We start from the raw sequence: 26,577 nt of genomic DNA on the forward strand, positions 1-26,577 counted from the left end.
CAGTCAATAATACAGTAGAAAAATAAGTATGTACAATGTGAGCAAATGAGGTGAGATAAGGGAGGTAAAGGCAAAAAAAGTCCATGGTGGCTAAGTAAATACAATATAGCAAGTAAAACACTGGAATGGTAGATTTGTAGTAGAAGTGCAAAGTAGAAATAGAGATAATGGGGTGCAAAGGAGCAAAATAAAATAAATAAATACAGTAGGGGAAGAGGTAGTTGTTGCACATTTGGAGAAAAGGAGTATCTGACTGATAGACTAGTTCACATTGTAATAGTAATCAATCTCACAACAAAGTTTATACGATGGTTCCTAGACTCCTTTCTAACAGAACTCAAGCTTCAATAGGATTGTCAATGACTAACTGTTGAAATTCAGAGTAATTGTTATCTTTTTAGTAAGTCTTATGGTCGGGCATAAAATGTTATCTCCAGTTTCTTGCTTTCTCAGGTCCTGCTGAGTGGACGGTATTGATGCCTTTTCAGTCTAGCTCCAGTCTTGTGTCATTATGTTATAAGCACCACGCCACCCCACTCCCGGGTTCATAACACCCTCACCCTCTCACATTCTGTGGTGGCTAATTTCTGCATTACCAAATGAGGAGATTTACAAACTTCACACACCAGTCAGAGTTATACTTAATACTACATCTTTAATAATTAAGATGCTTTTGCAAAAGCACTTGACTTTCAATGATGCGCTATCTCTAATGAACCATTGAAAAGTGACTACACAAAAGTACAAAGAGCTTTTATAGCCAAGATGCACCCCTTCAACGTACATGACGAACCACAGATCTTAGGAACAGTTCACAAAGGTTAAGTTTTGTATGAAAGATATCTATAAAACATAGCAGACAGCAACTGCTGTATCAAGTGTTCATTGTATAGACCAGTGTCTGGTCCTCCTACCCCAAACTGGAACAGTCTCTCCCTGGTACGGTATAGAACAGAACCATTAGCTCATCCAATGGCATAAATCAATTGACAACTCTAGATACTCCCATCTCAAGTAAACCCCCTCTTGACTCCACTCCTGGACAAGCTCACTGAGGGGAGTGAGCCTCTAGGTCATATACTATCCCAGGATAAGTGCAACATCAGATGGGACATACAAGGGTCCAGACGCTGCCGTACACCTTCCCCCAATGCCAAAGGAGGGAGTGACTTGCGCACAGACATTGTGGAGACAAGTAATTGGTTCCCCATTAATCACGCCAACCCTTCACGTGGTTTAACAGATACTTGTCATATGTGAATGTATCTCACATAAGCATATTATGCAAATAAAACATATTAATTATCTATGTTACCCAACTAATTCTGATTCATCCGCCACAATTCTACCATTTGTCTACACTCCAAGAACAATGAGAGCCCTCTAGCTGTAGACACCCACAGATTCATGACAACTGAGATTCCCATATCCATAGCCTTCTTAGCTTGTAGGTCTAAGTGTTTTTGTCCTTACTATGTTGAAATATCAAAGACTAAGCTTTTTGTGTGACTCAAGTAAGTCATTTCAAGTGTCAGCCTTGTTTTCCCTGGCACATAAAGGTATCCTACTAACTAGTTCTGTTTATTTTGACTTTATAACATAAAAATCTTGTTGGGAGCTGAAAAACACAGCTGTATGTTAATAAAGCAATACTACAGCTCAGTGCAATGGTAAATGTTAAGTCAGATGTGGGATAAAGACAGTAGAGGGGGAATGCTGTTGTAGTGACAGTCATCACTATTTTCAGGACTTTTTTTTTAGGGTCACAGCTAGAGGTCGACCGATTAATCGGAATGGCCGGTTAATCAGGGCCGATTTCAAGTTTTCATAACAATCGGTAATCGGTATTTTTGGCCACCCGATTTGCCGAATTTTATTTTCATTTATTTTTTATTTTTTTAAATGTATTATTATATTTCTATTTTTATGTATTTTTTTAACATTTTTTTTGTTAATTTTTTTTTTTCTATAAATATTTTTTAACTAGGAAAGTCAGTTAAGAACACATTCTTATTTTCAATGATGGCCTAGGAACGGTGGGTTAACTGCCTTGTTCAGGGGCAGAACGACACATTTTTATCTTGTCAGCTTGGGGATTCAATCTTGCAACCTTACGGTTAACTAGTCCAATGCTCAAACCACCTGCTGCACTCCACGAGGAGCCTGCCTGTTACGCGAATGCAGTAAGAAGCCAAGGTAAGTTGCTAGCTAGCATTAAACGTATCTTATAAAAAACAATCAATCAATCATAATCACTAGTTAACTACACATGGTTGATGATATTACTAGTTTATCTAGCCTGTCCTGCATTGCATATAATCGATGCGGTGCGCATTCGCGAAAAAGGACTGTCGTTGCTCCAACTTGTACCTAACCATAAACATCAATGTCTTTCTTAAAATCAATACACAAGTATATATTTTTAAACCTGCATATTTAGTTAATATTGCCTGCTAACATGAATTTCTTTTAACTAGGGAAAATATGTCACCTCTGCAACAGAGTCAGGGTATATGCAGCAGTTTGGGCCGCCTGGCTCGTTGCGAACAGTGTGAAGAGTATTTCTTCCTAACAAAGACAGCCAACTTCGCCAAACGGGAGATGATTTAACCAAAGCGCATTTGCGAAAAAAGCACAATCGTTGCACGACTGTACCTAACCATAAACATCAATGCCTTTCTTAAAATCAATACACAGAAGTATATATTTTTAAACCTGCATATTTAGCTAAAAGAAATCCAGGTTAGCAGGCAATATTAACCATGTGAAATTGTGTCACTCTTCCGTTCATTGTACGCAGAGTCAGGGTATATGCAACAGGTTGGGCCGCCTGGCTCGTTGTGAACTAATTTGCCAGAATCTTACGTAATTATGACATAACATTGAAGGTTGTGCAATGTAACAGGAATATTTAGACTTATGGATGCCACCCGTTAGATAAAATACGGAACGGTTCCGTATTTCACTGAAAGAATAAACGTTTTGATTTCTAAATGATAGTTTCCGGATTTGACCATATTAATGACCTAAGGCTCGTATTATTGTGTGTTGTGTTATAATTAAGTCTATGATTTGTTATTTGATCGAGCAGTCTGACTGAGCGGTGGTAGGCGGCAGCAGGCTGGTAAGCATTCATTCAAACAGCACTTTTGTGCGTTTGCCAGCAGCTCTTCGCTGTGCTTCAAGCATTGAGCTGTTTATGACTTCAAGCCTATCAACTCCCGAGATTAGGCTGGTGTAACAGATGTGAAATGGCTAGCTAGTTAGTGGGGTGCGTGCTAATAGCGTTTCAATCGGTGACGTCACTTGCTCTGAGACCATGAAGTAGTTGTTCCCCTTTCAACTTACATTTTGATATCTTTTACGTCACTCAGAAATACAAAAATTATCGACATGGTGATTGAATTAACTTTTAATGTCATTACAGAAAACATACAACAAAATTACTGAGTTAGCACATTAGAAACAGAGCCTGTCATGAAACTTGCAAATAAAGATGAGAATAGTTCAAAATGAGAAGATCATGCCATGGAAAAGACGACTGAGTGAACATAAAGTGGAAAGGAGGAGAAATAACTCACACCATGCAGCAGGACACCTTCAGCTGTGGGGACTTGGTAATGCAGGTTTGATAGTTATATTTTCAATAATGAATGGTTAGCAGTTATGTGACAATTAGGTCAAACTCTATTTTATTTTGTTGGTGTAGATGGCCAAGGAAGTTGCACAGAACTTCCCCAACATCCCCTCCAAAATTGTTAAAGAACCTTAACAATGAGCAACTGCGAAAAGAAATGGCTGAGGATATACTAAAAATGTCTGGTATGTTATGACATTTAATTGAAAAATTCATGTAAAAACGTGTGAGATGAAAATGGACAAACCAAAGGGTGTGCAATATAGAAGGGTAGTCAGTGGACATTCTGAACCTTTTTTGAGTCAAGTAGGTCACATGACCAAGGAGCTATTGAAATTTGAATGTAAAAGTTTGTACTTTGTTTACGCTCCCTAATTCAACTAGGAATACAAAATGTTGCTCACATTTCCACAAGTTTATTAGCTTTGAAAAGCAAATGAATGTCAAAATCGTGAAAATAAGGCCTGTGCAATGTTGTGTGCAATTTTCTCCATCATGACCCTTATTTGGAGTCTGTGGCTCAAGTAGCTTGAAAGAGCGAATAGCTGTCAAATATCCAACTTGAAACTGTTTTTTCCTCGGTCCTAGTGCTTAGAGCTTTGGGCCAAGTAACCGAAAGGTTGCAAGATCAGCTGACAAGGTACAAATCTGTCGTTCTGCCCCTGATCAAGGCAGTTAACCCACTTCCTAGGCCGTCATTGTAAAATAAGAATTTGTTCTTAACTGACTTGCCTAGTTAAAATAAAAATTGTCAAACTATGTGTGACTACAAACCATGGTGTTTGAGACAAAGTAAGCTATCGGCCCAGGGGCAGACCTTGAAGGGCCTGTCTTCTGCCAGTTTTCTCACCTCACGGCCAGGGTTTCACACCCAACTCAATGGGATTCTTTATGTTGGATAAGGCTTTCTGGGGTACTTGTTTCTTGAAAGGGAACTTGTGACCTTGCTGTACTATCCACTTATCTATTGTGACGGCTCAGCCAAATGCCAGTGTCATAAACATTTACCAGTTTGTAGTACCAAATACATTTCTACAGATTTGATTTAGGCGGCCAATGCTGTTTATTGATAAAGTGGATGTGTCAGCAGAACCAACTAGTTCGTTGTCCTCAAAGGAGTACATTCTTGCATGTTGGATGTCAAATGATCACAAGTACAGTAGACGAGGTCTAGCAACACTTTGTCATCTTGTCCCTTGTAGATGAGCATGTGCCGTTGGTGCACGTCATTGGGTGACGATGTTGCAAAACTGCTCCAGAGGTACTGTGCTGGGTCTTGGTTAACAGAGGATGAGGAGGCAGTCAACGAGGAGAAGGCACTCAACGATGACCTCGATAAGTGCCTGGAGTGTGTGGTAGCGTACCATCGGGCGAAGGAGGAGTTGCCTGGGCTGCACCGGGTAAGGATGAACCATACAGTGGTTGCTCAACTAAAAGTTTTGATAATTGGTAATTGTGCACGACTTCAAAATTTGAATTTCAATGAACTGAATGTGGAGAATGAAGGTGATTGAATTTAGAACAATAGTGTAAGAATTGCTATTCCTCTGTCCTGCAGCTCACACCCGGAAAAAAATAAAATAAAATTTCAAATCAAGTTTTTTTTTGTCATGTGCCGAATACAGCAGGTGTCGACCTTATGGTAAAATGCTTACTTACGAGCCCCAAACCAACAGTGCAGTTTCAAAAAATACTAATAAGAATAAGATAAAACTAACAAGTAATTAAAGAGTAGCAGTAAATAAAAACAATATAGACGGGGGTGCCGGTTAGTTGAGGTACTATGTACATGTAGGTAAAGTAACCTGTTTGGGATAGGGGGCAGTATTTTCACGGCCGGATAAAAAAACGTACCCGATTTAAATCTGGTTACTACTCCTGCCCAGAAACTAGAATATGCATATAATTAGTAGATTTGGATAGAAAACACTCTAAAGTTTCTAAAACTGTTTGAATGGTGTCTGTGAGTATAACAGAACTCATATGGCAGGCCAAAACCTGAGAAGATTCCATACAGGAAATGCCCTGTCTGACAATTTATTGTCCTTCTGTAGCATCTCTATCGAAAATACAGCATCTGTGCTGTAACGTGACATTTTCTAAGGCTCTCAGAAGGCGCCAGAAAGTGGAATGACGTGTCTCCTGTCTCTGGGCTAAGAACAGCAGGAGTATTTGTTAGTGGTCAGGCTGGGAACAGTGACACTGGAGATGCGCGTTCACGAGACTACTCTATTTTTTTCTTTCAGCATTTGAATGAATACAACGTCGCCCGGTTGGAATATTATTGCTACCTTACGAGAAAAATAGCATAAAAATTGATTTTAAACAGCGTTTGACTTGCTTCGAAGTACGGTAATCGAATATTTAGAAAAATTTTGTCACGAAATGCGCTTGCGCGTCACCCTTCGGAGAGTGACCTCAGCGCACGAACAAAACGGAGCTATTTCAATATAAATATGGATTATTTGGAACCAAAACAACATTTGTTGTTGAAGTAGAAGTCCTGAGAGTGCATTCTGACGAAGAACAGCAAAGGTAATCCAATTTTTCTTATAGTAAATCTGAGGTTTGGTGAGGGCCAAACTTGGTGGGTGTCAAATTAGCTAGCCGTGATGGCCGGGCTATGTACTCAGAATATTGCAAAATGTGCTTTCGCCGAAAAGCTATTTTAAAATTTGACACCGCGATTGCATAAAGGAGTTCTGTATCTATAATTCTTAAAATAATTTATGTTTTTTGTGAACGTTAATCATGAGTAATTTAGTAAATTCACCGGAAGTATACTAGTTCTGAACATCACATGCTAATGTAAAAAGCTAGTTTTTGATATAAATATGAACTTGATTGAACAAAACATGCATGTATTGTATAACATAATGTCCTAGGAGTGTCATCTGATGAAGATCGTCAAAGGTTAGTGCTGCATTTAGCTGTGGTTTTGGTTTTTGTGACATATGCTTGCTTTGAAAATGGCTGTGTGATTATTTTTGGCAGGGTACTCTCCTGACATAATCTAATGTTTTGCTTTCGCTGTGAAGCCTTTTTGAAATCGGACAGTGTGGTTAGATTAACGAGAGTCTTGTCTTTAAAATGGTGTAAAATAGTTGATTGTTTGAGAAATTGAATTGTGGTATTTTAGTTGGTTTTGTATTTCGCGCCGTGCGATGCCATTGGCTGTTGTCTAGGGGTTCTGCAGGCGGAACGTCTGTCCTTAACAGGTTAAAGTGACTATGCATAGATGACAACAGAGAGTTTCTGTGGTGGGGAGGGGGTTAGTGCGACTAGTCTGGGTAGTTGCTTTCATTTTTGCTTGTAAGCAAGAATCAGGAGGATGGAATTATGGTCAGATTTGACAAATGGAGGGCAAGGGAGCGCTTTGTATGCGTCTCTGTGTAGAGTAAAGGTGGTCCAGAGTTCTTTTCCCTCTGGTTGCACATTTTAACATGTTGATAGAAATTAGGTAAAACTGATTTAAGTTTCCCTGCATTAAAGTCCCCGGCTATTAGGAGCGCCGCCTCTGAGTGAGCGTTTTCTTGTTTGCTTATGGTGGAATACAGCTCATTCAATGATATCTTAGTGCCAGCCTGTGGTGGTATGTAAACAGCTACAAAGAATATAGATGAGAACTCTCTCGTTAGGTAATGTGGTCTGCAGCTTATGAGAAACTCTTCCTCAGGCGAGCAATAGCTCGAGACTTCCTTAGATATTGTGCACTAGCTGTTGTTTCCAAAAATACATAGACCGCCACCCCTTGTCTTACCAGATGCCGCTGTTCTAACCCGCTGGTACATCGTATAACCATCCAGCTGTATGGTGAGATAGTCTTTGGTTGGGGGCACGTAAAACGTCTGCCTTCTGCTCCGGCGCCATCTTACCATTTTTGTTACTGCTTGTCAGTATCACTTACTAAAATTGTTACACTAAAGTTTATATTCTAAGAGAAACTTGGACTACATTTATGGTGTTGAAATGTTAGGATTATTTTGTTCTTACTGTGGTACTGTAGCGTACTCCTGACCGGTCACATTGTACAGCACCTGAGTGGCACATTGGTCTAAGACACTGCATCGCAGTGCAAACTGTGTTGCTACAGATACTGGTTCTCTCCCTCTAAAAACAGAAATTATTATATGTAACAAACTGGCTTTATTTACAAATTAGTAACAATGTCTCACCCCATGTTCAAGAATGGGCTTTTTCCCTCCCAAGTTACGTTATTTGAAAAATAAATAATCTCCAAAATATTGTTATTTTTAAACAAGGTTATTATTACATTTGGAATGACATAAATCACCTTAGATATTCTCACAGATATATTACCAACCTTGTTTTTCACAAGCGTAGCAGTCTTTGAATTCTGCAAACAACGTTTCTAGCAGGACAATATATATTGGCCATGGCTCTCGAGTGGTGCATGATGGGATTGCCTTGCAGTTTTCCAGCTTTATCCACAGAGATAGCGGTAGGCGCACAAGGTTCAAGGCACGAGTGCAGGAGGCACGGAACGGGCGGCAGAGCAGCGCACAGAAGACAGACCTAGCCCATGGGGATTTGAGGAGGAGGGTGGGGGGGTGGACCCCTTCTCCACTGGGTAGTATAAAGCAACATTTTAAGGGGCATTGCAGTAATAATGGCGCTGACTAGGGAAACGTTCCCGCTGTTCTTAGTACCGGTCTGTTTTAGTTTGAACGTGCAATGTAACTAATAATGCCGTGAAAAATGCCCCTTAGACATGAATTCGGAGGGCAGAAATGATTAAATATTAGAGCATTAGACCTCTCACTAAAGGCGTCAGTCAAAAGATATACTTAAATCCGAGCTGGATTGATCTACCATTTCTATCATAGGCTGCTGTAATCGATGGGGGCTCAGGGCGGTACCATTTAGCTCATCTGATGAAGGTGCACATGGCTCAGATTCAAACTTTGAAGACCGAGATCAAGTCCTTGAAGGCAGAGCAGCAGAAAGAGAAACATTATCTGAGGGCAGAGATAGGGGCGAAGCTGATGCATTGGCGGAGAGTCACTCTGCCTTGGCGGAGAGTCACAATCCATGCCAGGCACACCTGTGAGCTCTGGAACTCCACTTCCGACAGGCCGAGTCAACATACCTGGCGAGTTAGTCAGGTCGTCGGTTCACCCTGACATTTCCATTCCTCTTCTGACAATAGAACTTGACCAACTGTTCACTTGGCACAGCAAGGGCCTTCCGGACCGTTTTGCTATTCCAAGGATGTGTAACCGAAGAGATGCCATGAATGGACACAGAATACCAGCTGGGATGGACGCCGAGGCAAATGTGGCTTACCAGTGAACCTCCAAGTGTTCATCATTACTACTATCTCAGAAGTTTCTGTCCATGACTGACACAACCTGAAAAGGCATCAGAGACTGGGTTAATGAGTACTTGAGGTCACCGAGAAAGTCTGGACATGGCCTGATCTCCCTTATGTAAGGAGTTAGGCACTTTCCTATGTTTACTACAGTTTGTACTGTAGGCTGTGTTTACTTGTCAGACTGCACAGTAGCCTGATAAGACACCTGCATTTGTTTATCTTCAAAATGCTTTATCCAAATGTTTAAAGTGCGTGTGGACGACCTCATGTAACCGCAAAATGTCTGATAAAGCATGTACTGTACTGTATTTATTCATCAGCATCTTTATGCTTTCGTTAATAAAATAATTAAAATACTTGTTAAATGCAGATCTTTATGGGAATAAATATCACTGGAAAATACTCTTTCAAACACACACGGTCACGTTGTACAGCGCCATTATGGCTATTAGCAGGACAATTGACTTGCCTAGAAGGGTAGGGCTGGGCGGTATACCGTATTTTATGATAGACCCGTGTGGCTCAGTTGGTAGAGCATGGTGTTTGCAACGCCAGGGTTGTGGGTTCGATTTCCATGGGGACCGGTACGGAGAAAAAAAATGTATGAAATGTATGCATTCACTACTGTAAGTCGCTCTGGATAAGAGCGTCTGCTAAATGACTCAAAAGTAAAATGTTTTGATGCAGGGACCGGTTTGGGTTTTTACCTTACCTTCTGTACCGGTATTTGAATGTTTGGTTTGGTAAATGTGATATGATGTGTGTAATGTCAATTTTTACAGTTTAATTCGCACTTTGGGGCATCGCTCTCCGCTCTTTCTCTCCGTGCCACTTTCCACACTGACCTAGCCACGCCCCCTGTCACTGAAGGAGCGCATCTGATGTTCCTCAACCACGAGACACTTGCGTTCAGTCTGCATGGTCAATGTAGCACATGCAACAATGTTGATAATAACAATGCTGTTTTCACTTTGCTTCTTAATATAAATCCACTAGCGTTCTATAATGACACTATCAGTTTGTTTCTTACATCAGCAAACAGCTAGTTTGTCTTTTCTTAGCAAGTTGCCAGGAAACTTGAGACACTAATTGTTAGCCGCTAATAGCTAATGTGCTGAGTAGGAGCAAGCGTAGCGAGCTAATACAGCCTGATAATAGCAGTGACGTTGTAGACCTAAATCAGCATGTTGTTTGTGCAACAGTATCTTCTAAATCTAAGCGGAATATGCAAAGCAAGAATATGTTAGCTACATGAAGTAGCTAAGAGAGAACATGAAATGTAGCCAAAGCTTATAGGGTCCCCTAGGAGAAACTTATCAACACACTAGTTCGTACCCTGTCACAATAACTCCCTGCCATTTTAATTTGTTGTCATCTCAAACAACACTCTACATAGAATAACTATCTTCAAAGTAATGACTCGGGACGTCGGGTTTGAAATGAAAGCTTCTTTTAGTAATACTACTTGTTCACGTCACATTTAACAACTTTAGATTCTACAAAACAATAAGAAAGTTGCTAGCAAGAGTCAGGATAATCACTTGTCACTTGTACGTAACTGGCGCGTTCTCTCTCTACTTCCTGTCGCAAGGCATTCTGGAACTTGCAGTCAAAAGCGTAATCCAATACAACAAAATATGCATGTAGTCCTCTCAATCTCCAACAGACAAATTCTAATACAATTACATATGTAAATAACTATAAAGAAAATATCTTTAGATACAGCTCCATGAATTAACTGTAAACATTTAACTCTGTAACCCATTAAAGTTACAACACTGTATTCAAAGTGCCCACTATTATATTCTAACTATAGAATTAGAATAGTCATTCTATTTCCATGATTCCAACAGTTTTGCTCTAATTCGCAAGTCAAATCGCAATCGCAACATTTGGTTAAATAAATGCTAGATTATTTGCCAATATAGTGCAGTCCTACGTGGCAGTGTGGGAATTCTCAGTTGAGCAGTGGTGTAAAAATACTTGGAAGTACTACTGAAGTATTTTTTTGGTATCTGAACTTTACTATTTTTTTACTTGTGAACTTTTACTTCACTACATTCCTAAGGAAAATACTGTACTTTTTACACCATACATTTTCACTGACACCTAAAAGTACTTGTTACATTTTGAATGCTTTGCAGGACAGGAAAATGGTCCAATTCACTCACTTATCAAGAGAACATCCCTGGTCATCTACTGCCTCTGATTTGGAGGACTCACTAAGCACAAATGCTTTGTTCGTAAATTATGTCTGAGTGTTGTGTGCCCCATGGCTATCTATAAATATAAAGAAAATGGTGCCATCTGGTTTGCTTAATATAAAGAATTTGAAATTATTTTTACTTTTGATATTTAAGTATAGTTAAAACCAAATACTTTTAGACTTTTACTGAAGTAATATTTTACTGGTGACTTTTACATGAATAGAAAATGAATGGGGGTGTATTATTGTTATTATGTATAACATAAAGACCGTGATTTGGAGTTCCATAGGGAGATTTCTCTCCCTCTAAAAACAGAAATAAATGTTTTGGCCTTTACAAATATTATTTTGCCCTTTTTTCAGATTACAATCGCTCACTTTCGATAACAAAATATTGTTATATTTATATATAATGAAGTTGATGGCACAGTCATATAGCCCCGGCACCTACGTAAAGCTGAGTGACTCAGTCATTCATGGCTTTGGATCAAAGTAAGTAAGTACCAACGTTCTTTTTGATAGGCTTTAATAAAGAAATGTTTTGGTTATTCTGACCTTGAAACTATGTACAGTATTATAATAGCCCATTATGGGCTATTAGCAGGACAATATACCTTTTACCAACACCTCTATGTATTTTGATACTTTGTGGAAGGTAATTGATCAGCATTTAACAACTTTGTGGATGGGGCCTCCTGAGTGGCACAGCGGCCTAAGACACTGCATCGCAGTGCAAACTGCAACAGATGCTGGCTCTAGACCCATGAGGCAGCTTTTGGTTTCTCTCCCTCTAAAAACAGAAATAAATAATTCTAAATAGCGAACTGGTTTTATTCACAAATTAGTGAGAATGTCTTACCCTGTGTTCAGGAATGACCTTTTTCTCGTTAAATGAAAACAAATATCTCAAATATCGTTATTTAAAAAAAAATACTTTAAAATTAATTTATTTAGAATTATATAAAAGCCCCTTAGTTGAGAATATCTATCAGATTTGCCCTAACGAAAAATGCCCCTTAGATATTAACGTCTTACATCTAGACGTTCCGCTAGCGGAACACCTGCTCCAATATCCAATGATGGGCGTGGCGCGAAATACAAACTCCTCGAAAATCCGAAAACTTCCATTTTTCAAACATATGACGATTTTACAGCATTTTAAAGACAAGACTCTCCTTTATCTAACCACACTGTCCGATTTCAAAAAGGCTAAATGCAGCACTAACCTTTGATGATCTTCATCAGATGACACTCCTAGGACATTATGTTATACAATACATGCATGTTTTGTTCAATCAAGTTCATATTTATATCAAAAACCAGCTTTTTACATTAGCATGTGACGTTCAGAACTAGCATTCCCACCGAACACTTCCGGTGAATTTACTAAATTACTCACGATAAACGTTCACAAAAAAAACATAACAATTATTTTAAGAATTATAGATACAGAACTCCTTTATGCAATCACGGTGACCGATTCTAAAATAGCTTTTCGGTGAAAGCACATTTTGCAATATTCTGAGTAGATAGCTCGCCATCACGGGCTAGCTATTTTGACACCCACCAAGTTTGGTACTCACCAAACTCAGATTTACTATAAGAAAAATTGGATTACCTTTGCTGTTCTTCATCAGAATGCACTCCCAGGACTTCTACTTCAACAACAAATGTTGGTTTGGTTCCAAATAATCCATAGTTATATCCAAATAGCGGCGTTTTGTTCGTGCGTTCAAGACCAAACGCTTGAAGGTACCACGTTCATCTGTACAAACAATAGTACGCAAGTATAAACACCATGGGACCACGCAGCCATCATACCGCTCAGGAAGGAGACGCGTTCTGTCTCGTAGAGATGAACATACTTTGGTGCGGAAAGTGCAAATCAATCCCAGAACAACAGCAAAGGACCTTGTGAAGATGCTGGAGGAAACAGGTACAAAAGTATCTATATCCACAGTAAAACAAGTCCTATATTGACATAACCTGAAAGGCCGCTCAGCAAGGAAGAAGCCACTGCTTCAAAACTGCCATAAAGAAGCCAGACTACGGTTACCAACTGCACATGGGGACAAAGATCGTATTTTTTGGGGAAATGTCCTCTGGTCTGATGAAACAAAAATAGAGATGTTTGGAGGAAAAAGGGGGATGCTTGCAAGCCAAAGAACACCATCCCAACCGTGAAGCACAGGGGTGGCAGCATCATGCTGTGGGGGTGCTTTGCTGCAGGAGGGACTGGTGCACTTCACAAAATAGATGGCATCATGAGGGAGGAAAATTATGTGGATATATTGAAGCAACATCTCAAAACATCAGTTAGGAAGTTAAAGCTTGGTTGCAAATGGGTCTTCCAAATGGACAATGACCCCAAGCATACTTCCAAAGTTGTGGCAAAATGGCTTAAGGACAACAAAGTCAAGGTATTGGAGTGGCCATCACAAAGCCCTGACCTCAATCCTATAGAAAATTTGTGGGCAGAACTGAAAATGCGTGTGCGAGCAAGGAGGCCTACAAACCTGACTCAAGTTACACCAGCTCTGTCAGGAGGAATGGGCCAAAATTCACCCAACTTATTGTGGGAAGCTTGTGCAAGGCTACCCAAAACATTTGACCCAAGTTAAACAATTTAAAGGAAATGCTACAAAATACTGAGTGTATGTAAACTTCTGGGAATGTGATGAAAGAAATAAATGCTGAAATAAATTATTCTCTCTACTATTATTCTGACATTTCACATTCTTACAATAAAGTGGTGATCCTAACTGACGTAAGACAGTGCATTTTTACTAAGATTACATTTCAGGAATTGTGAAACTGAGTTTAAATGTATTTGGCTAATCTTTATGTAAACTGCCGACTTCAACTGTGCTTGATATACTGTAGTCATTGTCCACATACTTTCCCTATGTTTTATCTACTCCTTTCCTCACCACAACCCTTTGAATCTCTCTTTCTCTTTCTCCCGCTCTCACTCACTTATCCCCCTCCCAAAAAACTCTCTCCTACACAGAGGCTATGGGAGTTGGAGACGTCCAGGCTCCTGGACTTCTTTTCTCATGCAGCAAAAGACGCACAGCCGGCTAAGGACCTCAGCTATATAGAAGAGGATGGCCGGGAAATCGGAGTGTCAAACATCAGCCCCGCAGTGTACGAGGACTGTCTTGGGGTTCCCCTGTCAGAGGTCCTCAAATACCCCTACCTACTGGCATCCCCTGAATTGAGTGAGTACTTTCATTTCAATTTAGGTGATGGATTCCCTATAAATGCCCCCAAACCAAATTTAGGAATGAAGCATGCTTGATTAAGTCCTGGACTGTGCTCTTGGTGGCTTTAAATTCATCAGGTGTTCTCTTTTCCAGGTGAAATGTGTGTTGAGGCAATTTGTAAGATGGAGGAATATAACTCCTTCCGGGTGTGTTCTAAAGATCCAGGGATCTACCTCCTCCTCGTCCACCCCAACGAGACGGTAATAACTTACTTGCTGAATTGTTACAAAAAACACATGTGGACTTTTATGGTTAGATGGTAATAAAACAAAAAATATATACATTTTGTTTATCTAACACGTCTTTATATTTGCTAAAGAGCTTAAGGCTCTCGTCTGTCTGACATGGTCACAAAAGCTTCTCTAAGTCTCTACGGTCATAACTTCTGCTGTTATTTATTCTTTCAGGTTAGGCGGTGGGCAATTGGTGCTGCAAGGTCCTTAGGGAAGGTGGACCGAGACGACTTTTATGACCTTCAGGACATCTTCTCCTGCATGTTCAACATTGTCGACATGGATACTTCCTATGATCCGACGACTAAGATGACCTTGCTACAACCGCATCTTTACGATTCCAAAAATGCCAAAAACTACTGGTTGGGTATGTTTCTTTGCCCTGTGTTCACATTTGGGGGTCTTCTAGACCTTTCTCCAAGAGTGTATGTATTTTGTGAAACAATTGATAAATGCTCGATGTTAAGTTAACCATTTCTGAAGTGCAAACAACTACTATACCGGTTATATGATCCACATCAGTGTTCTATACACTGAATAAAACATATTAACGCCAAAGATTTTACTATTACAGTTCATATAAGGAATCAGTCAATTGAAATAAATGATTTAGGCCTTAATCTATGAATTTCACATGACTGGGAATACAGATATCCATCTGTTGGTCTCAGATACCTTTAAAAAAAAAGTAGGGGTGTGGATCAGAATCATTCAGTATCTGGTGTGACCACCATTTGCCTCAAGCAGCGTGACACATCTCCTTCGAATAGTGGAACAGGCTGTTGATTATGCCCTGTGGAATGTTGTCCACTCTTCAATGGCTGTGCGAAGTTGGATATTGGCAGCAACTCGAACACGTCATACACGTTGATCCAGAACATCCCAAACATGCTCGATGGGTGACATGTCTGGTGAGTATGCGGGCCATGGAAGAATTGGGACATTTTCAGCTTTCAGGAATTGTGCACAGATCCTTGCGACATGGGGCTGTGCATTATCATGCTGAAACATGAGGTGATGGCGCCGGATGAATGGCACGACAATGGGCCTCAGGATTTCATCACGGTATCTCTGTGCAGTCAAATTGCCATAGATATAATGCATTTGTGTTTGTCTGTAGCTTATGCCTGCCCATACCATAACCCCACCGCAACCACGAGGCACTCTGCTTACAACGTTGATATCACCAAACCGCTCACTCACATGATGCCTTTCACGCTGTCTTTCCACCTGCCTGATAGAATTTAAACTTCCCTGAGACGGTTTCTGACAGTTTGTGCAGAAATTCTTATTGTTGTGCAAATCCACAGTTTCATCAGCTGTCTGGACGGCTGGTCTCAGACGATCCCGCAGGTGAAGAAGCTGGATGTGGTTGTCCTGGGCTGGCGCGGTTACATGTGGTATGCGGTTGTGAGGCCGGTTGGATCTAATGCCAAAGCTTATAAACTCAGCAACATCAAAAAAACGTCCCTTTTTCAGGACCTTGTCTTTCAAAGATAATTCGTAAAAATCCAAATAACTTCACAGATCTTCATTGTAAAGGGTTTAAACACTGTTTCCCATCAATGAACCATAAACAATTAATAAACATGCACATGTGGAGCTTCCAGACGGTAGGTCACATTTATGAAAACATTGGACACTAAAGAGGCCTTTCTACTGGCTCTGAAAAACATCATCAAAAGAAAGATGCCCAAGGTCCCTACTCATCTGTGTGAATGTGCCTTAGGCATGCTGCGAGGAGACATGAGGACTGCAGATGTGGCCAGGGCAATAAATTGCAATGTCCATACTGTGAGACGCTTAACCTGTCTGGGCTGGGGGCAGTATTTTCACGGCCGGATGAAAAACGTACCCAATTTAAACCGGTTACTACTCTGGCCCAGAAAATAGAATATGCATATTATTAGTAGATTTGGATAGAAAACACTGAAGTTTCTAAAACTGTTTGAATGGTGTCTGTGAGTATAACAGAACTCATATGGCAGGCAAAAACCTGGGAAAAATTGAATCAGGAAGTGGGAGAAATTAGAAATGTAGTTTTTCTTTTGAATCCCTTGAAAAACTACAGTGACATAGGAGGTGCAACGTAAATCCTAACTCTTCCATTGGCTGTCAACAATCTTTAGGAACTGGTTTTATCCGTCACCTGTTACCGGGCAGAAAATTGTGGCTCAGTCAATCACTGGCCAGTCTGAGGACAGGTGTCTCGTGACACGCGTGCACGTGACTTCGTTGTTTATTATTTTTCTTCTGGGATGAATACCTATTGCCCGGGTGTAATATTATCGCAATTTTACGATAATATACCCTAAAGGATTGATTGTAAACATCGTTTGACGTGTTACTACAAACGATAATGGAACATTTCGTCTATGGATTTGCGTCCACGCCACATGGAATTGTAAAGTGTTCTGGATGGGTCAACAAAATGGACGTATTTGGACATAAATGATGGACTTTGCAGAACAAATTAACATTTCTTGTGGAAGTGGGAGCCCTTCTGAGTGCATTCCGCCGAAGATCAGCAAAGGTAAGAAAATATTTCGAACATATTTTTAGAGATTTGTCGACGCCGTGGTTGTAGGCTAACTGTATAGCTTAGCATTGAAGGCTAAGTTCTGTACTCAGAATATTGAACAATGTGCTTTTTCCGTAAAGTTATTTTGAAATCTGACAAAGTGGTTGCATAAAGGAGTAGATTATCTCTAATTCTTTAAATAATTGTTACAAATTTTGTTAAGGTTCATGAGTTCTTCTGTAAATTAATGTGCCTATTCCCCGGAAGTTATGGGGAGAAATCTTTTTCTGAATGTCATGCGCCAATGTAAAAATTGGGTTTTTGGATATAAATATAAACTTGATCGAACAAAAAATGCATGTATTGTCTAACATGATGTCCTAGGAGTGTCATCTGATGAAGATTGTCAAAGGTCAGTGCTTAATTTTAGCTGTATATCTGGTTTTGTGATGGCTATCCGTGCTTGGAAAATTGCTTTTTTTTTGTTGCTAAGGTGCTATGCTAAAATAATCAAATGTTTTGCTTTCACCGTAAAGCCTTTTTGAAATCGGACAATGTGATTGGATTAACGAGTAGAGTATCTTTAAAATGCCGTATAATATTTTAATTTTGAGATTTTTTTTTTATTTGATTTTTTTTCGCGCCGTGCTATCTCACTGCTTGTTGTCCAACCAATCCCTTTAGCGCGATTGTATCTCGAAGGGGTCCTCGAGGTTAAGACGGCGCTTCAGCGAGACAGGATGGACAGCTGATCGTTCACGCCGTGGCAGACCATGTGTAACAACACCTGCACAGGATTGGTACATCCGAACATCGCACCTGCGGGGCAGGTACAGGATGGCAACAACAACTGCCCGAGTTACACCAGGAACGCTTTCACGAGAATTTTCAATCCCAATAATGATAATTAAACAATCATTTAATCATTGACCAATTTCCCAAGGTTTGTAAGACCCTGGGTTCAATAATAATTGGTTAAAAAAGGTTAGTCGATTTTTAATATTTTTTTTATTTATTTATTTATTTTTATTTATTTTTTTATTCATGAGAGCTCTAAAATCAAAAATGAGGACCCAGTCCTTTTATAATACACGCACACATTCCTATCTTTAGACCACTCCCTGCTCAAACAACCAGTACTTTTCCACTAACCACAAAGAACCATACATTTTGTCACATCCTTCAAGGCTTTCACCTCCCCTCCTCTTTTGGGTCAGTCTTGGTTTGAAACCCTAATGTTTTTCTGTTATCTACTCTACAACTTCACTCTGCTTACATTGCTACTAAAGAATATAATACCCTCGTATTAAAATTCTAACAGATCTACACACCACCTCGTTTTATCTTCTCATGATTCTCAAACATTTCACACTATCATACAATTTCAGAGTGGAACACTTTAGCCGTTATTCTAAAACATACAAATTATTCTATCAAACGCACAATCCCTCCATCAGTGCTCAGACTGTACGCAATAGGCTGAGAGAGGCTGGACTGAGGGCTTGTAGGCCTGTTGTAAGGCAGGTCCTCACCAGACATCACCGGCAACAACGTTGCCTATGGGCACAAACCCACCGTGGCTGGACATGACAGGACTGGCAAAAAGTGCTCTTCACTGGCGAGTCAGGGGTGATGGTCGGATTCACGTTTATCGTGGAAGGAATGAGTGTTACACCGAGGCCTGTACTCTGGAGCGGGATCGATTTGGAGGTGGAGGGTCCGTCATGGTGTTGGGCGGTGTGTCACAGCATCATCGGACTGAGCTTGTTGTCATTGCAGGCAATCTCAACGCTGTGCGTTACAGGGAAGACATCCTCCTCCCTCATGGTACCCGTCCTGCAGGCTCATCCTGACATGACCCTCCAGCATGACAATGCTACCAGCCATACTGCTTGTTCTCTGTGTGATTTCCTGCAAGACAGGAATCTCAGTGTTCTGCCATGGCCAGCGAAGAGCCTGCATTTCAATCCCATTGAGCACGTCTGGGACCTGTTGGATCGGAGGTTGAGGGCTTGGACCGTCCCCCCCCAGAAATGTCTGGGAACTTGCAGGTGCCTTGGTGGAAGAATGGGGGAACATCTCACAGCAAGAACTGGCAAATCGGGTGCAGTCCATGAGGAGATGCACTGCAGTACTTAATGCAGCTGGTGGCCACACCAGATACTGACTGTTACTTTTGATTTTGACCCCCACCCCCCTTGTTCGGGGACACATTATTCCATTTCTCTTAGTCACATCTCTGTGGAACTTGTTCAGTTTGTCTTTTGATTCTTGTTATGTTCATACAAATGTTTACACATTAAGTTTGCTGAAAATTAACTCAGTTGACCGTGAGAGGATGTTTCTTTTTTTGATGAGTTTAGTAGAGCAATTAAGATGACATTCTCTGGCCACAGCTCTGGTGGACATTCATTCTGTCAGCATGACAATTGCATGCTCCCTGAACTTGAGGTATCTGGGTCATTGGGTTTTGACAAAACTGAACGTTTTAGTGGCTTTTTATTGTTACCAGCAGAAAGTGCACCTGTGTAATGATGATGCTTTTAATATGCCACACCTGTCAGGCGGATGGATTATCTTGGGAAAGGAGAAATGCTCACTAACAGGGATGTAAACAAATTTGTGTACAAAATTTGAGAAAAAAGCTTTTTCTGCGTAAGGAAAATTATAGGTGAGATTTAATTTCAGCTCATGAAATGTGGGACCAACACTTTACATGTGTTTTGTTCAGTATAGATTTGATTGAGCAACAGGGTAAACAGTACAGAATGTGAATAGAGAACTTGTTAATGAGCAACGCAGTCAATATTAAGCATCATTTTATGCCCTTTCCCCACCCCCAGGTATCTGTATGCTTCTGACACAGCTGGATGCCCAGGCTATGGACTCCCTGTTCCTGGGTCCAGACAAACAGGCCAACATACTGCTCTGTATCCTTAATGCCTTGAAGGGTAAAGGAATAGCTGCTTTATATCTTCTGCCCATCTTAAAATGTTTTTCTATTTCAGTTGTGCCAAATGAACATGATGTTGGTCAGTAGAGCTAATTTGCTGCCTTCAGTTTCCTCTTTGAGAGTAATAAATGCAACCTTTAATTTAACCAGGAAAAGACCTTAATGGTTAGAAACCTTTTTTGCAATAGGGACCTGGCAAGCGGTCAGTAGGAAGAAGTCTGCATGTACATACAATACATTCAAAATAATTGCTATGGTCAATTACATTTTCTTCTCAGGGCTTTTAAACACTGACAGCGATACCCTCTCCAGTTTTGTTAGTCTTTAGTAGTTTGTTCCAAGACCAGAGAATGTTATAGGATTTTTTTGGTTTGTTTTTGTTCTCCCACGTTTCAGCCCTTGCCCTAGGAACTGGGAAAGAGCCCTGACTGTGAGCATAGGCTGTGGGATTGGGATGTTAGTTGGGAGCAAAGATATGTAGGGAGTAGCCCAACCACTGCCATGTACACAAGTATGTACCAGTGCTTAACAATAGTCCAACACAGATAAAAATGAACCTTCCTAAATGACATAGCTAGTAATATGTTAACGTTTATTTCCCCAGATGAAGAACCATCCAACGAGATGGATCCCTTCTGGCCAGTCTTGCAATGTTTTATGGTGATCTTGGATTGTTTGGGCTCCAGGTTTTGGGGTCAAATTGAGCCATCCCAAGCCTTCCAGGCCATCACACAAAGCCCTAGCTACTCTGCAGAGCTCGAGAGCATCAGACAACAAACCATGATGTACGTGTCACTCTTTATCTTGCCATTAATTCTTTCATATTGTTATTTCTTCCAAGTTAAGCATATAGTTGATACTATTCTTCTTTTGCTCCGTAGATCACGTGTTAAAACGGAAACTACATATGATGATGACATGGTGACCTGCAGTCAGATGGTATATGACAGTAACACCAAAGTGAGCAAGGTAATAACACCCATCTGTTGCATTTGTATATTATTAGTTGTACCTAATTCCTCTATGCACATCTGTGGTTAGGGTTTCGCACTTAAAGCTTTCCCAAAACATGACCTTTAGAGTAAAAAGCACGATGCGGAACAACAAACCGCTTTAACAAGCTCTTCTCAAGCTATTCTCCCTCATCTTTATTACAGAAGGATTCAAAGCTTGTTTCATGTGCTACCAGTCAAGAGCGTCCACTAGTCAGGGACAGTGTTGAGGTTATTTATTGCGAGCTGTCTTAATAGGAATTAAAAATGAATAACCCAACCTGAGTTAAACATGTAGGGTACATCTGTGTGCAGTGGCCTTTAGTTTGATGGAGCCACTCCAGGTGTGACACATGGTTTTATTAAATGTCATATTACAAAATACATTGAGTTGGTAGAAGGTATGTTAACTTCCTATGCATTTCTCTTATCTTATGTAACACCATGTTATGTATTACTATTTTATTTTGTAGGGAAGCAAACGCTCACGTGGTGTGGATAGCAATGTGGTCTATGAGGATATGAGTTCTTTGGTCAACCTCCTGCATTCAGAAGTGGGACAGGCATTGCGTGTGCACGACAGCACATTTCTCTGGTTCATCCCCTTTGTGAAATCTGTTATGGACCTTGACGAACACAGCGTCCTATACATTACTGAGGTTGTCCACTACCTATGTGGGGAGATCAGCACAGACCTCCCGAAGCCCCAGGTTCGCATATGTGACAAGGTCACAGAGTTCTTCACTCTTATTCTGGTCCATATCATCGAATTGCACCTGGGGATTGGCCGCATGAATATGCTCTATTACTGCGCTCCCAAGTGGGTGGGCGTGTTGGTGAAATGTGCCAACCTGCCTGGTGACGCTTTCGTCCATACCTCGGAAGGTCCAGTTTCTCACTCGGTGTCTTCCACATCCTCCTTGAGGGTCAGTGTGCCCCGAAAGGCCTCTACTAGCAGGGCTGTTCCACAGGCATGCATGCATATCATCCGGTCCCTGCTGAAGGAAGGGACCAGGCTGAACCCCAACAGCAAGTGCCACCACTTCCTGAACCATCTGAACAAGCACCTCAGAGAAGGGCAACAGAGGGATTGGAAGCTGATTAGGCCGGAGATTCAAGAGCTTCAGATCTGTCTGAAGGACTATGTCAAGATGATGATGAACAGGCCAACCATAAGTACTTCTCCACCTGAACCGCTGGCCATTGAGGCAGGGCCTGTGGCACCAACCACACCACCACTTCAGTCAAGCAAGGACCCCTCGGGACCTAGCAGCTTAGCTGAATTCAACCCTCCTATAAAACGGGAAGGGTTGTGGGATGATGTCGAAGGCAGTACATCTGGTGGTGGGGATTCTAAAGGAGTTCAGAGGGGGTGGGACATAGACCTAGCGTTGCTGAAAAAGGAGCCCCTAAACCCCGACGAGGAGTTTGTCGAGCCGACTAATGATTCTAGACCAACCCAAGACAACTTAACTTCCTTGAGGGCAGATCCAGAGAAAATACAGGTGATCAAATCCAGACTCGGCCAGCTTATGACCAAGAAATCCAAGTCTGAGAGAGCAAGGCCCTCTGTAGGGCTCAGTGAATTCGGTAAAGAGAAACCTGAAAATCTGTTGACCAGCCGTAGAGAGGAGGCATCCAACCTCCACGGCATTAGCAGACACCCTCCATGCCTCCAAGAATCCATGGACAATGTGCCCCTCTCTGTTTTAAAAAGTAATCTTCAAGGAAAAGAAGCCTCCAAATCCTCACGAGATCGGAGTAAAGGAAACTCGAGACAATTTGACCGACCACAATCCCCACCAAAGTTAACTTCAGATGTAATTGTTATATCTGATGATGAGGCTACATTAGATGTTGGTAGTGCAAGAAGGACTGAGTGTTTTTCTGAGACCTCCCAAATAAAAAATGAACCAGATGCCTCTGACCAGAATCCTAGTCCCTGTCGTGATTACAATGGAGACATGAGTGAATCTCAGGTGTTTGAATTTGAAACACAGGAAGATATGGCCTCTGCCTTGTCCAATAGAGATTCGGAAAGTAACATGCCACCCGAAAAGCCCAAAGAAGATAGCCCTGTCAGTCCAACTTCAAGAGAGCCTTTATCAAGCTGGGAATGTGATACACAACCGATCTATGACGAGGATATCCAAAGAGCCTGTCAGCAGGTTGAGAAGGAGCTTGAGAAGCCTAAGACCCTACCTCAAGGGCTCAAAAGGGCCACTGTTGTCAAAAAAAGAAATCTTCTTGTTGATGCAAAACCATTGGCCTCCAAGTGCCTGAGCAAGAAACCTACCGTGGTCGAAAAACAAATCAAAGAGCCTGTGAAGGATGCTCCCCATGCAGTTACACCACCATTGAGAAAAAGCAGTTCAACGGTACGTTCAAAGAGACTGGAACCTGAGACACACTCTTCCTTAACCACATCAGCCATCTCACACAAAACGTCATTAACTCCAGCCATTGTCCCTCCTAAAAGAGTCAGAAAAGCCACAGAGCCTGTGTCCACAGTTGAGAAGCTTGGCCTTAAGAAGAAGGTGCGAAAGGCCTTTGATCTCTCCCAGGGATCACGTGATTCTGTTGGTGCGCTGAGGCGCCACGGCGCTACCGTCAATGTCCCACGGGCCAAGAAGCCTACCCGACAGACCAAAAGGTCAAAGATTACCTTCCCTCAGAGAGTAGTCAAAGGGAGTAGCAGGCAGAGCAAGCGGGCATCTGGAGCAGGAATCTCTGCAAAAGCAGAGCCAATGAAGAGACATCCGAAAAAGATTGACGAGAATCGAAGACCCAGTTTTGTTACCGAGGATGATGAAGACGAGGACCTGCAATGTTCCCAACTAGATCCTGCCCGTCATGAGGAACAGCTGGCGGTCAATCGCAGCTCTCAACGAGCCAATGAGAACAAACCAGCATCCTCTAATACAGTGAGTAGTGTGTTGTCCAACATGGACAGGCAGATCTCTCCATACTTTCAAAGGAATGATGTCACACCTAGACCTTCTGGTCAAGTCCCCAAAAGCAATGGAGGTGAAGATTTTGATGCAGACTGGATGTACCTTACCCAAATGGAGCCAACTGAAATGGAGATGTGCTCGCAGATGGAGGAGGAAGACGAGTTCTTCTACACACAGCGGGACCCTTTAGACATGGACATTGACAAAGACCGCCAGATGCCCTTTGAGGAAAAGGGAGGGTCTTCAGAATGGACATGGCCTAAACAGGCAGATGAAGTGCAAGGGGCTCCACTTGCACCACAGACTTTTAAGACACCGGCTACTCCTTCACGCTCTAGCTTGACTCCGGACGATGATCGCTTGTTCCTGAAACGAGGAATGTCCCCTATGTCGGTTAAAAAGGCCAAGCCGTCCACCACCAAGATCTACGCGACCTCAAGCTCCAGGAGTGCCTCCTTGGTGCAAGAGATGGAGAGGACCGCCAATGCTCAATTTTCGGCTTCTTCTGCCCCTGCTGGAAGAGTTAGGCCTGCCCGGCCAGTTGTGCCTGCACAAAGACAATGCGTACGACAACCTCCTCATCTAGAGGTTGGTCAGTCTCTTCCTCTGAATCAACTCTTATACAAACCCATCGCAGCACAACTTCCACCGAAACATCCCCCATCCAGACCCGAACATAACCTCCCCCGTCCACCTTGCCTCCGCCCTATCCAGCACAGCAACATAGGTTCCACCCCCCAGCCCTTCACCTCCAAGACCTACACCAGGCCCGACGCCCCTTTCCGAAGTCAGATGCCCAACCCAGAGGTTGGCTTCAGATTTGACACCAACTACCTAATTCAACACATCCTGAAATGGACCTTTGATATGTTCCGTAACTACAAGCAGTTTGGTATACCCTCTGAGGTATGTGAGTTACCGTTGAAAAAAGTAGGCTTCAGCTTCAGCTCTTATGATGAATACTACAAGACCTTTTACCCCCTGCTTCTCACCAACACTTTTGAGGAGGTGAGTAGTCAATTTGTTACAGAATAGATTGTGCAATTCGTTTAAGTGTGAATTTTGTCCTGCTATGGTGCATTTAGGCTGTAGGCAACTGAAAAGAATGGTCAGTCTAGCATTACAAAGATAATTTACATTTTGGCAAATTTTAGAGTTATGAGTCACAAAACAGTTTTTAATGATGGTCTCTTAGAGTTAATCTCTTCTATTAAGGTCAAATTCTCTTCTCATCAAAGCTCGCAGGTGAATGGCTAAAGAACAAGGAATTAGGAAAGGTGGTAACTCAGAATTTAAAAGTTGTCGCAAATGAAGACAGCCACAGTGTTTGGAATGTTAGTTTTACAGGTAAGTTTAAGTAACCAATTTTTTTTATATAGCATATGCTAACCATTTAAAAACAACAATGCTTGAAACTTACACTAGAATCTACATATTGTAACCATTGATACAATTTCGTTTTTGTAACACATGTCTATTTAATTGTGACGTTGTCCCAAAGCTGAGCCATGTAACAAACTTATTTTTGTCAGCGAGCATTACTGCCAGTGATGACTCCCGTCAGATGTACCCTAGGGAGGATGACCTGGTCATTCTGTGGCTGCCCCAGAATAGAGGTGCTTACTCATGGCATGAGCAGGGCTTCTTGGATCTTCAAGAACAATTTGGCTATGTGCAGAGATCCAATGTCTGCAACGGAGGCGTGGGTGAGTACATTTGTGTGTAAGAGGCCAGGAAGTGATAGGCTTACATTAAGAGGGAAGGGGGTTGTATTACTATGGAAAAACAAGTTTAGTAGAAAAAATGTACATAAATTCTTAAATTGATAGTATGAGATTTTGGCAATTCATTTATCCTTAACTTCTGCTGTATGCGATTTGATTACTATATACTTTTTTTAGAATCACTTCTTGGACATCTGGTGTATAAGAAGCAATTATTGGTGCCATGATTGTCCATTCGGAAAGTATTATTTTGTGGTTTTGATGTCTTCGCTATTAGTCTGCAATGTAGAAAATAGTTAAAATAACGAAACCCTTGAATGAGTCCTTTCAAGCTCTGTCAGATTGGATTGGGAGCGTCACTGTACAGCTATTTTCAGGTCTCTGCAGCGATGTTCGATCGGGTTCAAGTCCGGGCCCTGGCTGGGCCACTCAAGGACATCCAGAGACTTATCCCGAAGCTACTCGTGTGTTGTCTTGGCTGTGTTCTTAGGGTCATTTTCTTGTTGGATGGTAAACCTTTGCCCCAGTCTGAGGTCCTGAGTACTCTAGAGCAGGTTTTCATCAAGGATCTCACTTTACTTTGATCCGTTCATCTTTACCTCAATCCTGACTAGTCTCCCAGTCCCTGATGCTGAAAAACATCCCCACAGCATGATGATGCTGCTACCACCATGCTTCACCATAGGGATGGTATTGGCCAGGTGATGAGCAGTGCCGGGTTTCCTCCAGATGTGACGCTTGGCATTCAGGCCAAAG

At 41.6% G+C, this 26,577-nt stretch overlaps 1 protein-coding gene across 4 annotated transcripts in view; it reads left to right on the forward strand.

The window, feature by feature from the left end:
* Nucleotides 1–26,577, forward strand: part of LOC106592980 (helicase senataxin) — a 54,390-nt gene that overhangs the window by 1,635 nt on the left and 26,178 nt on the right. For 2 of the 4 annotated variants that reach the window (XM_082956172.1, XM_082956176.1), the window contains exons 2-11: nucleotides 4,840–5,037; nucleotides 14,189–14,399; nucleotides 14,538–14,644; nucleotides 14,852–15,044; nucleotides 20,042–20,149; nucleotides 20,756–20,936; nucleotides 21,033–21,120; nucleotides 21,617–25,105; nucleotides 25,336–25,444; nucleotides 25,630–25,803. In XM_082956172.1, coding sequence (XP_082812298.1) covers nucleotides 4,840–5,037; nucleotides 14,189–14,399; nucleotides 14,538–14,644; nucleotides 14,852–15,044; nucleotides 20,042–20,149; nucleotides 20,756–20,936; nucleotides 21,033–21,120; nucleotides 21,617–25,105; nucleotides 25,336–25,444; nucleotides 25,630–25,803 — 4,858 coding nt within the window. Of the gene's footprint in view, nucleotides 1–1,949; nucleotides 3,618–3,658; nucleotides 3,823–4,839; nucleotides 5,038–14,188; nucleotides 14,400–14,537; nucleotides 14,645–14,851; nucleotides 15,045–20,041; nucleotides 20,150–20,755; nucleotides 20,937–21,032; nucleotides 21,121–21,616; nucleotides 25,106–25,335; nucleotides 25,445–25,629; nucleotides 25,804–26,577 lie in introns of those variants that run through there. The other 2 variants (XM_082956174.1, XM_082956175.1) reach the window with 2 other exon arrangements.

The sequence above is a fragment of the Salmo salar genome, chromosome 01 (genome assembly GCF_965601325.2).
Source record: "Salmo salar chromosome 01, fSalSal1, whole genome shotgun sequence".
NCBI classification, from domain to species: Eukaryota; Metazoa; Chordata; class Actinopteri; order Salmoniformes; family Salmonidae; genus Salmo; species Salmo salar.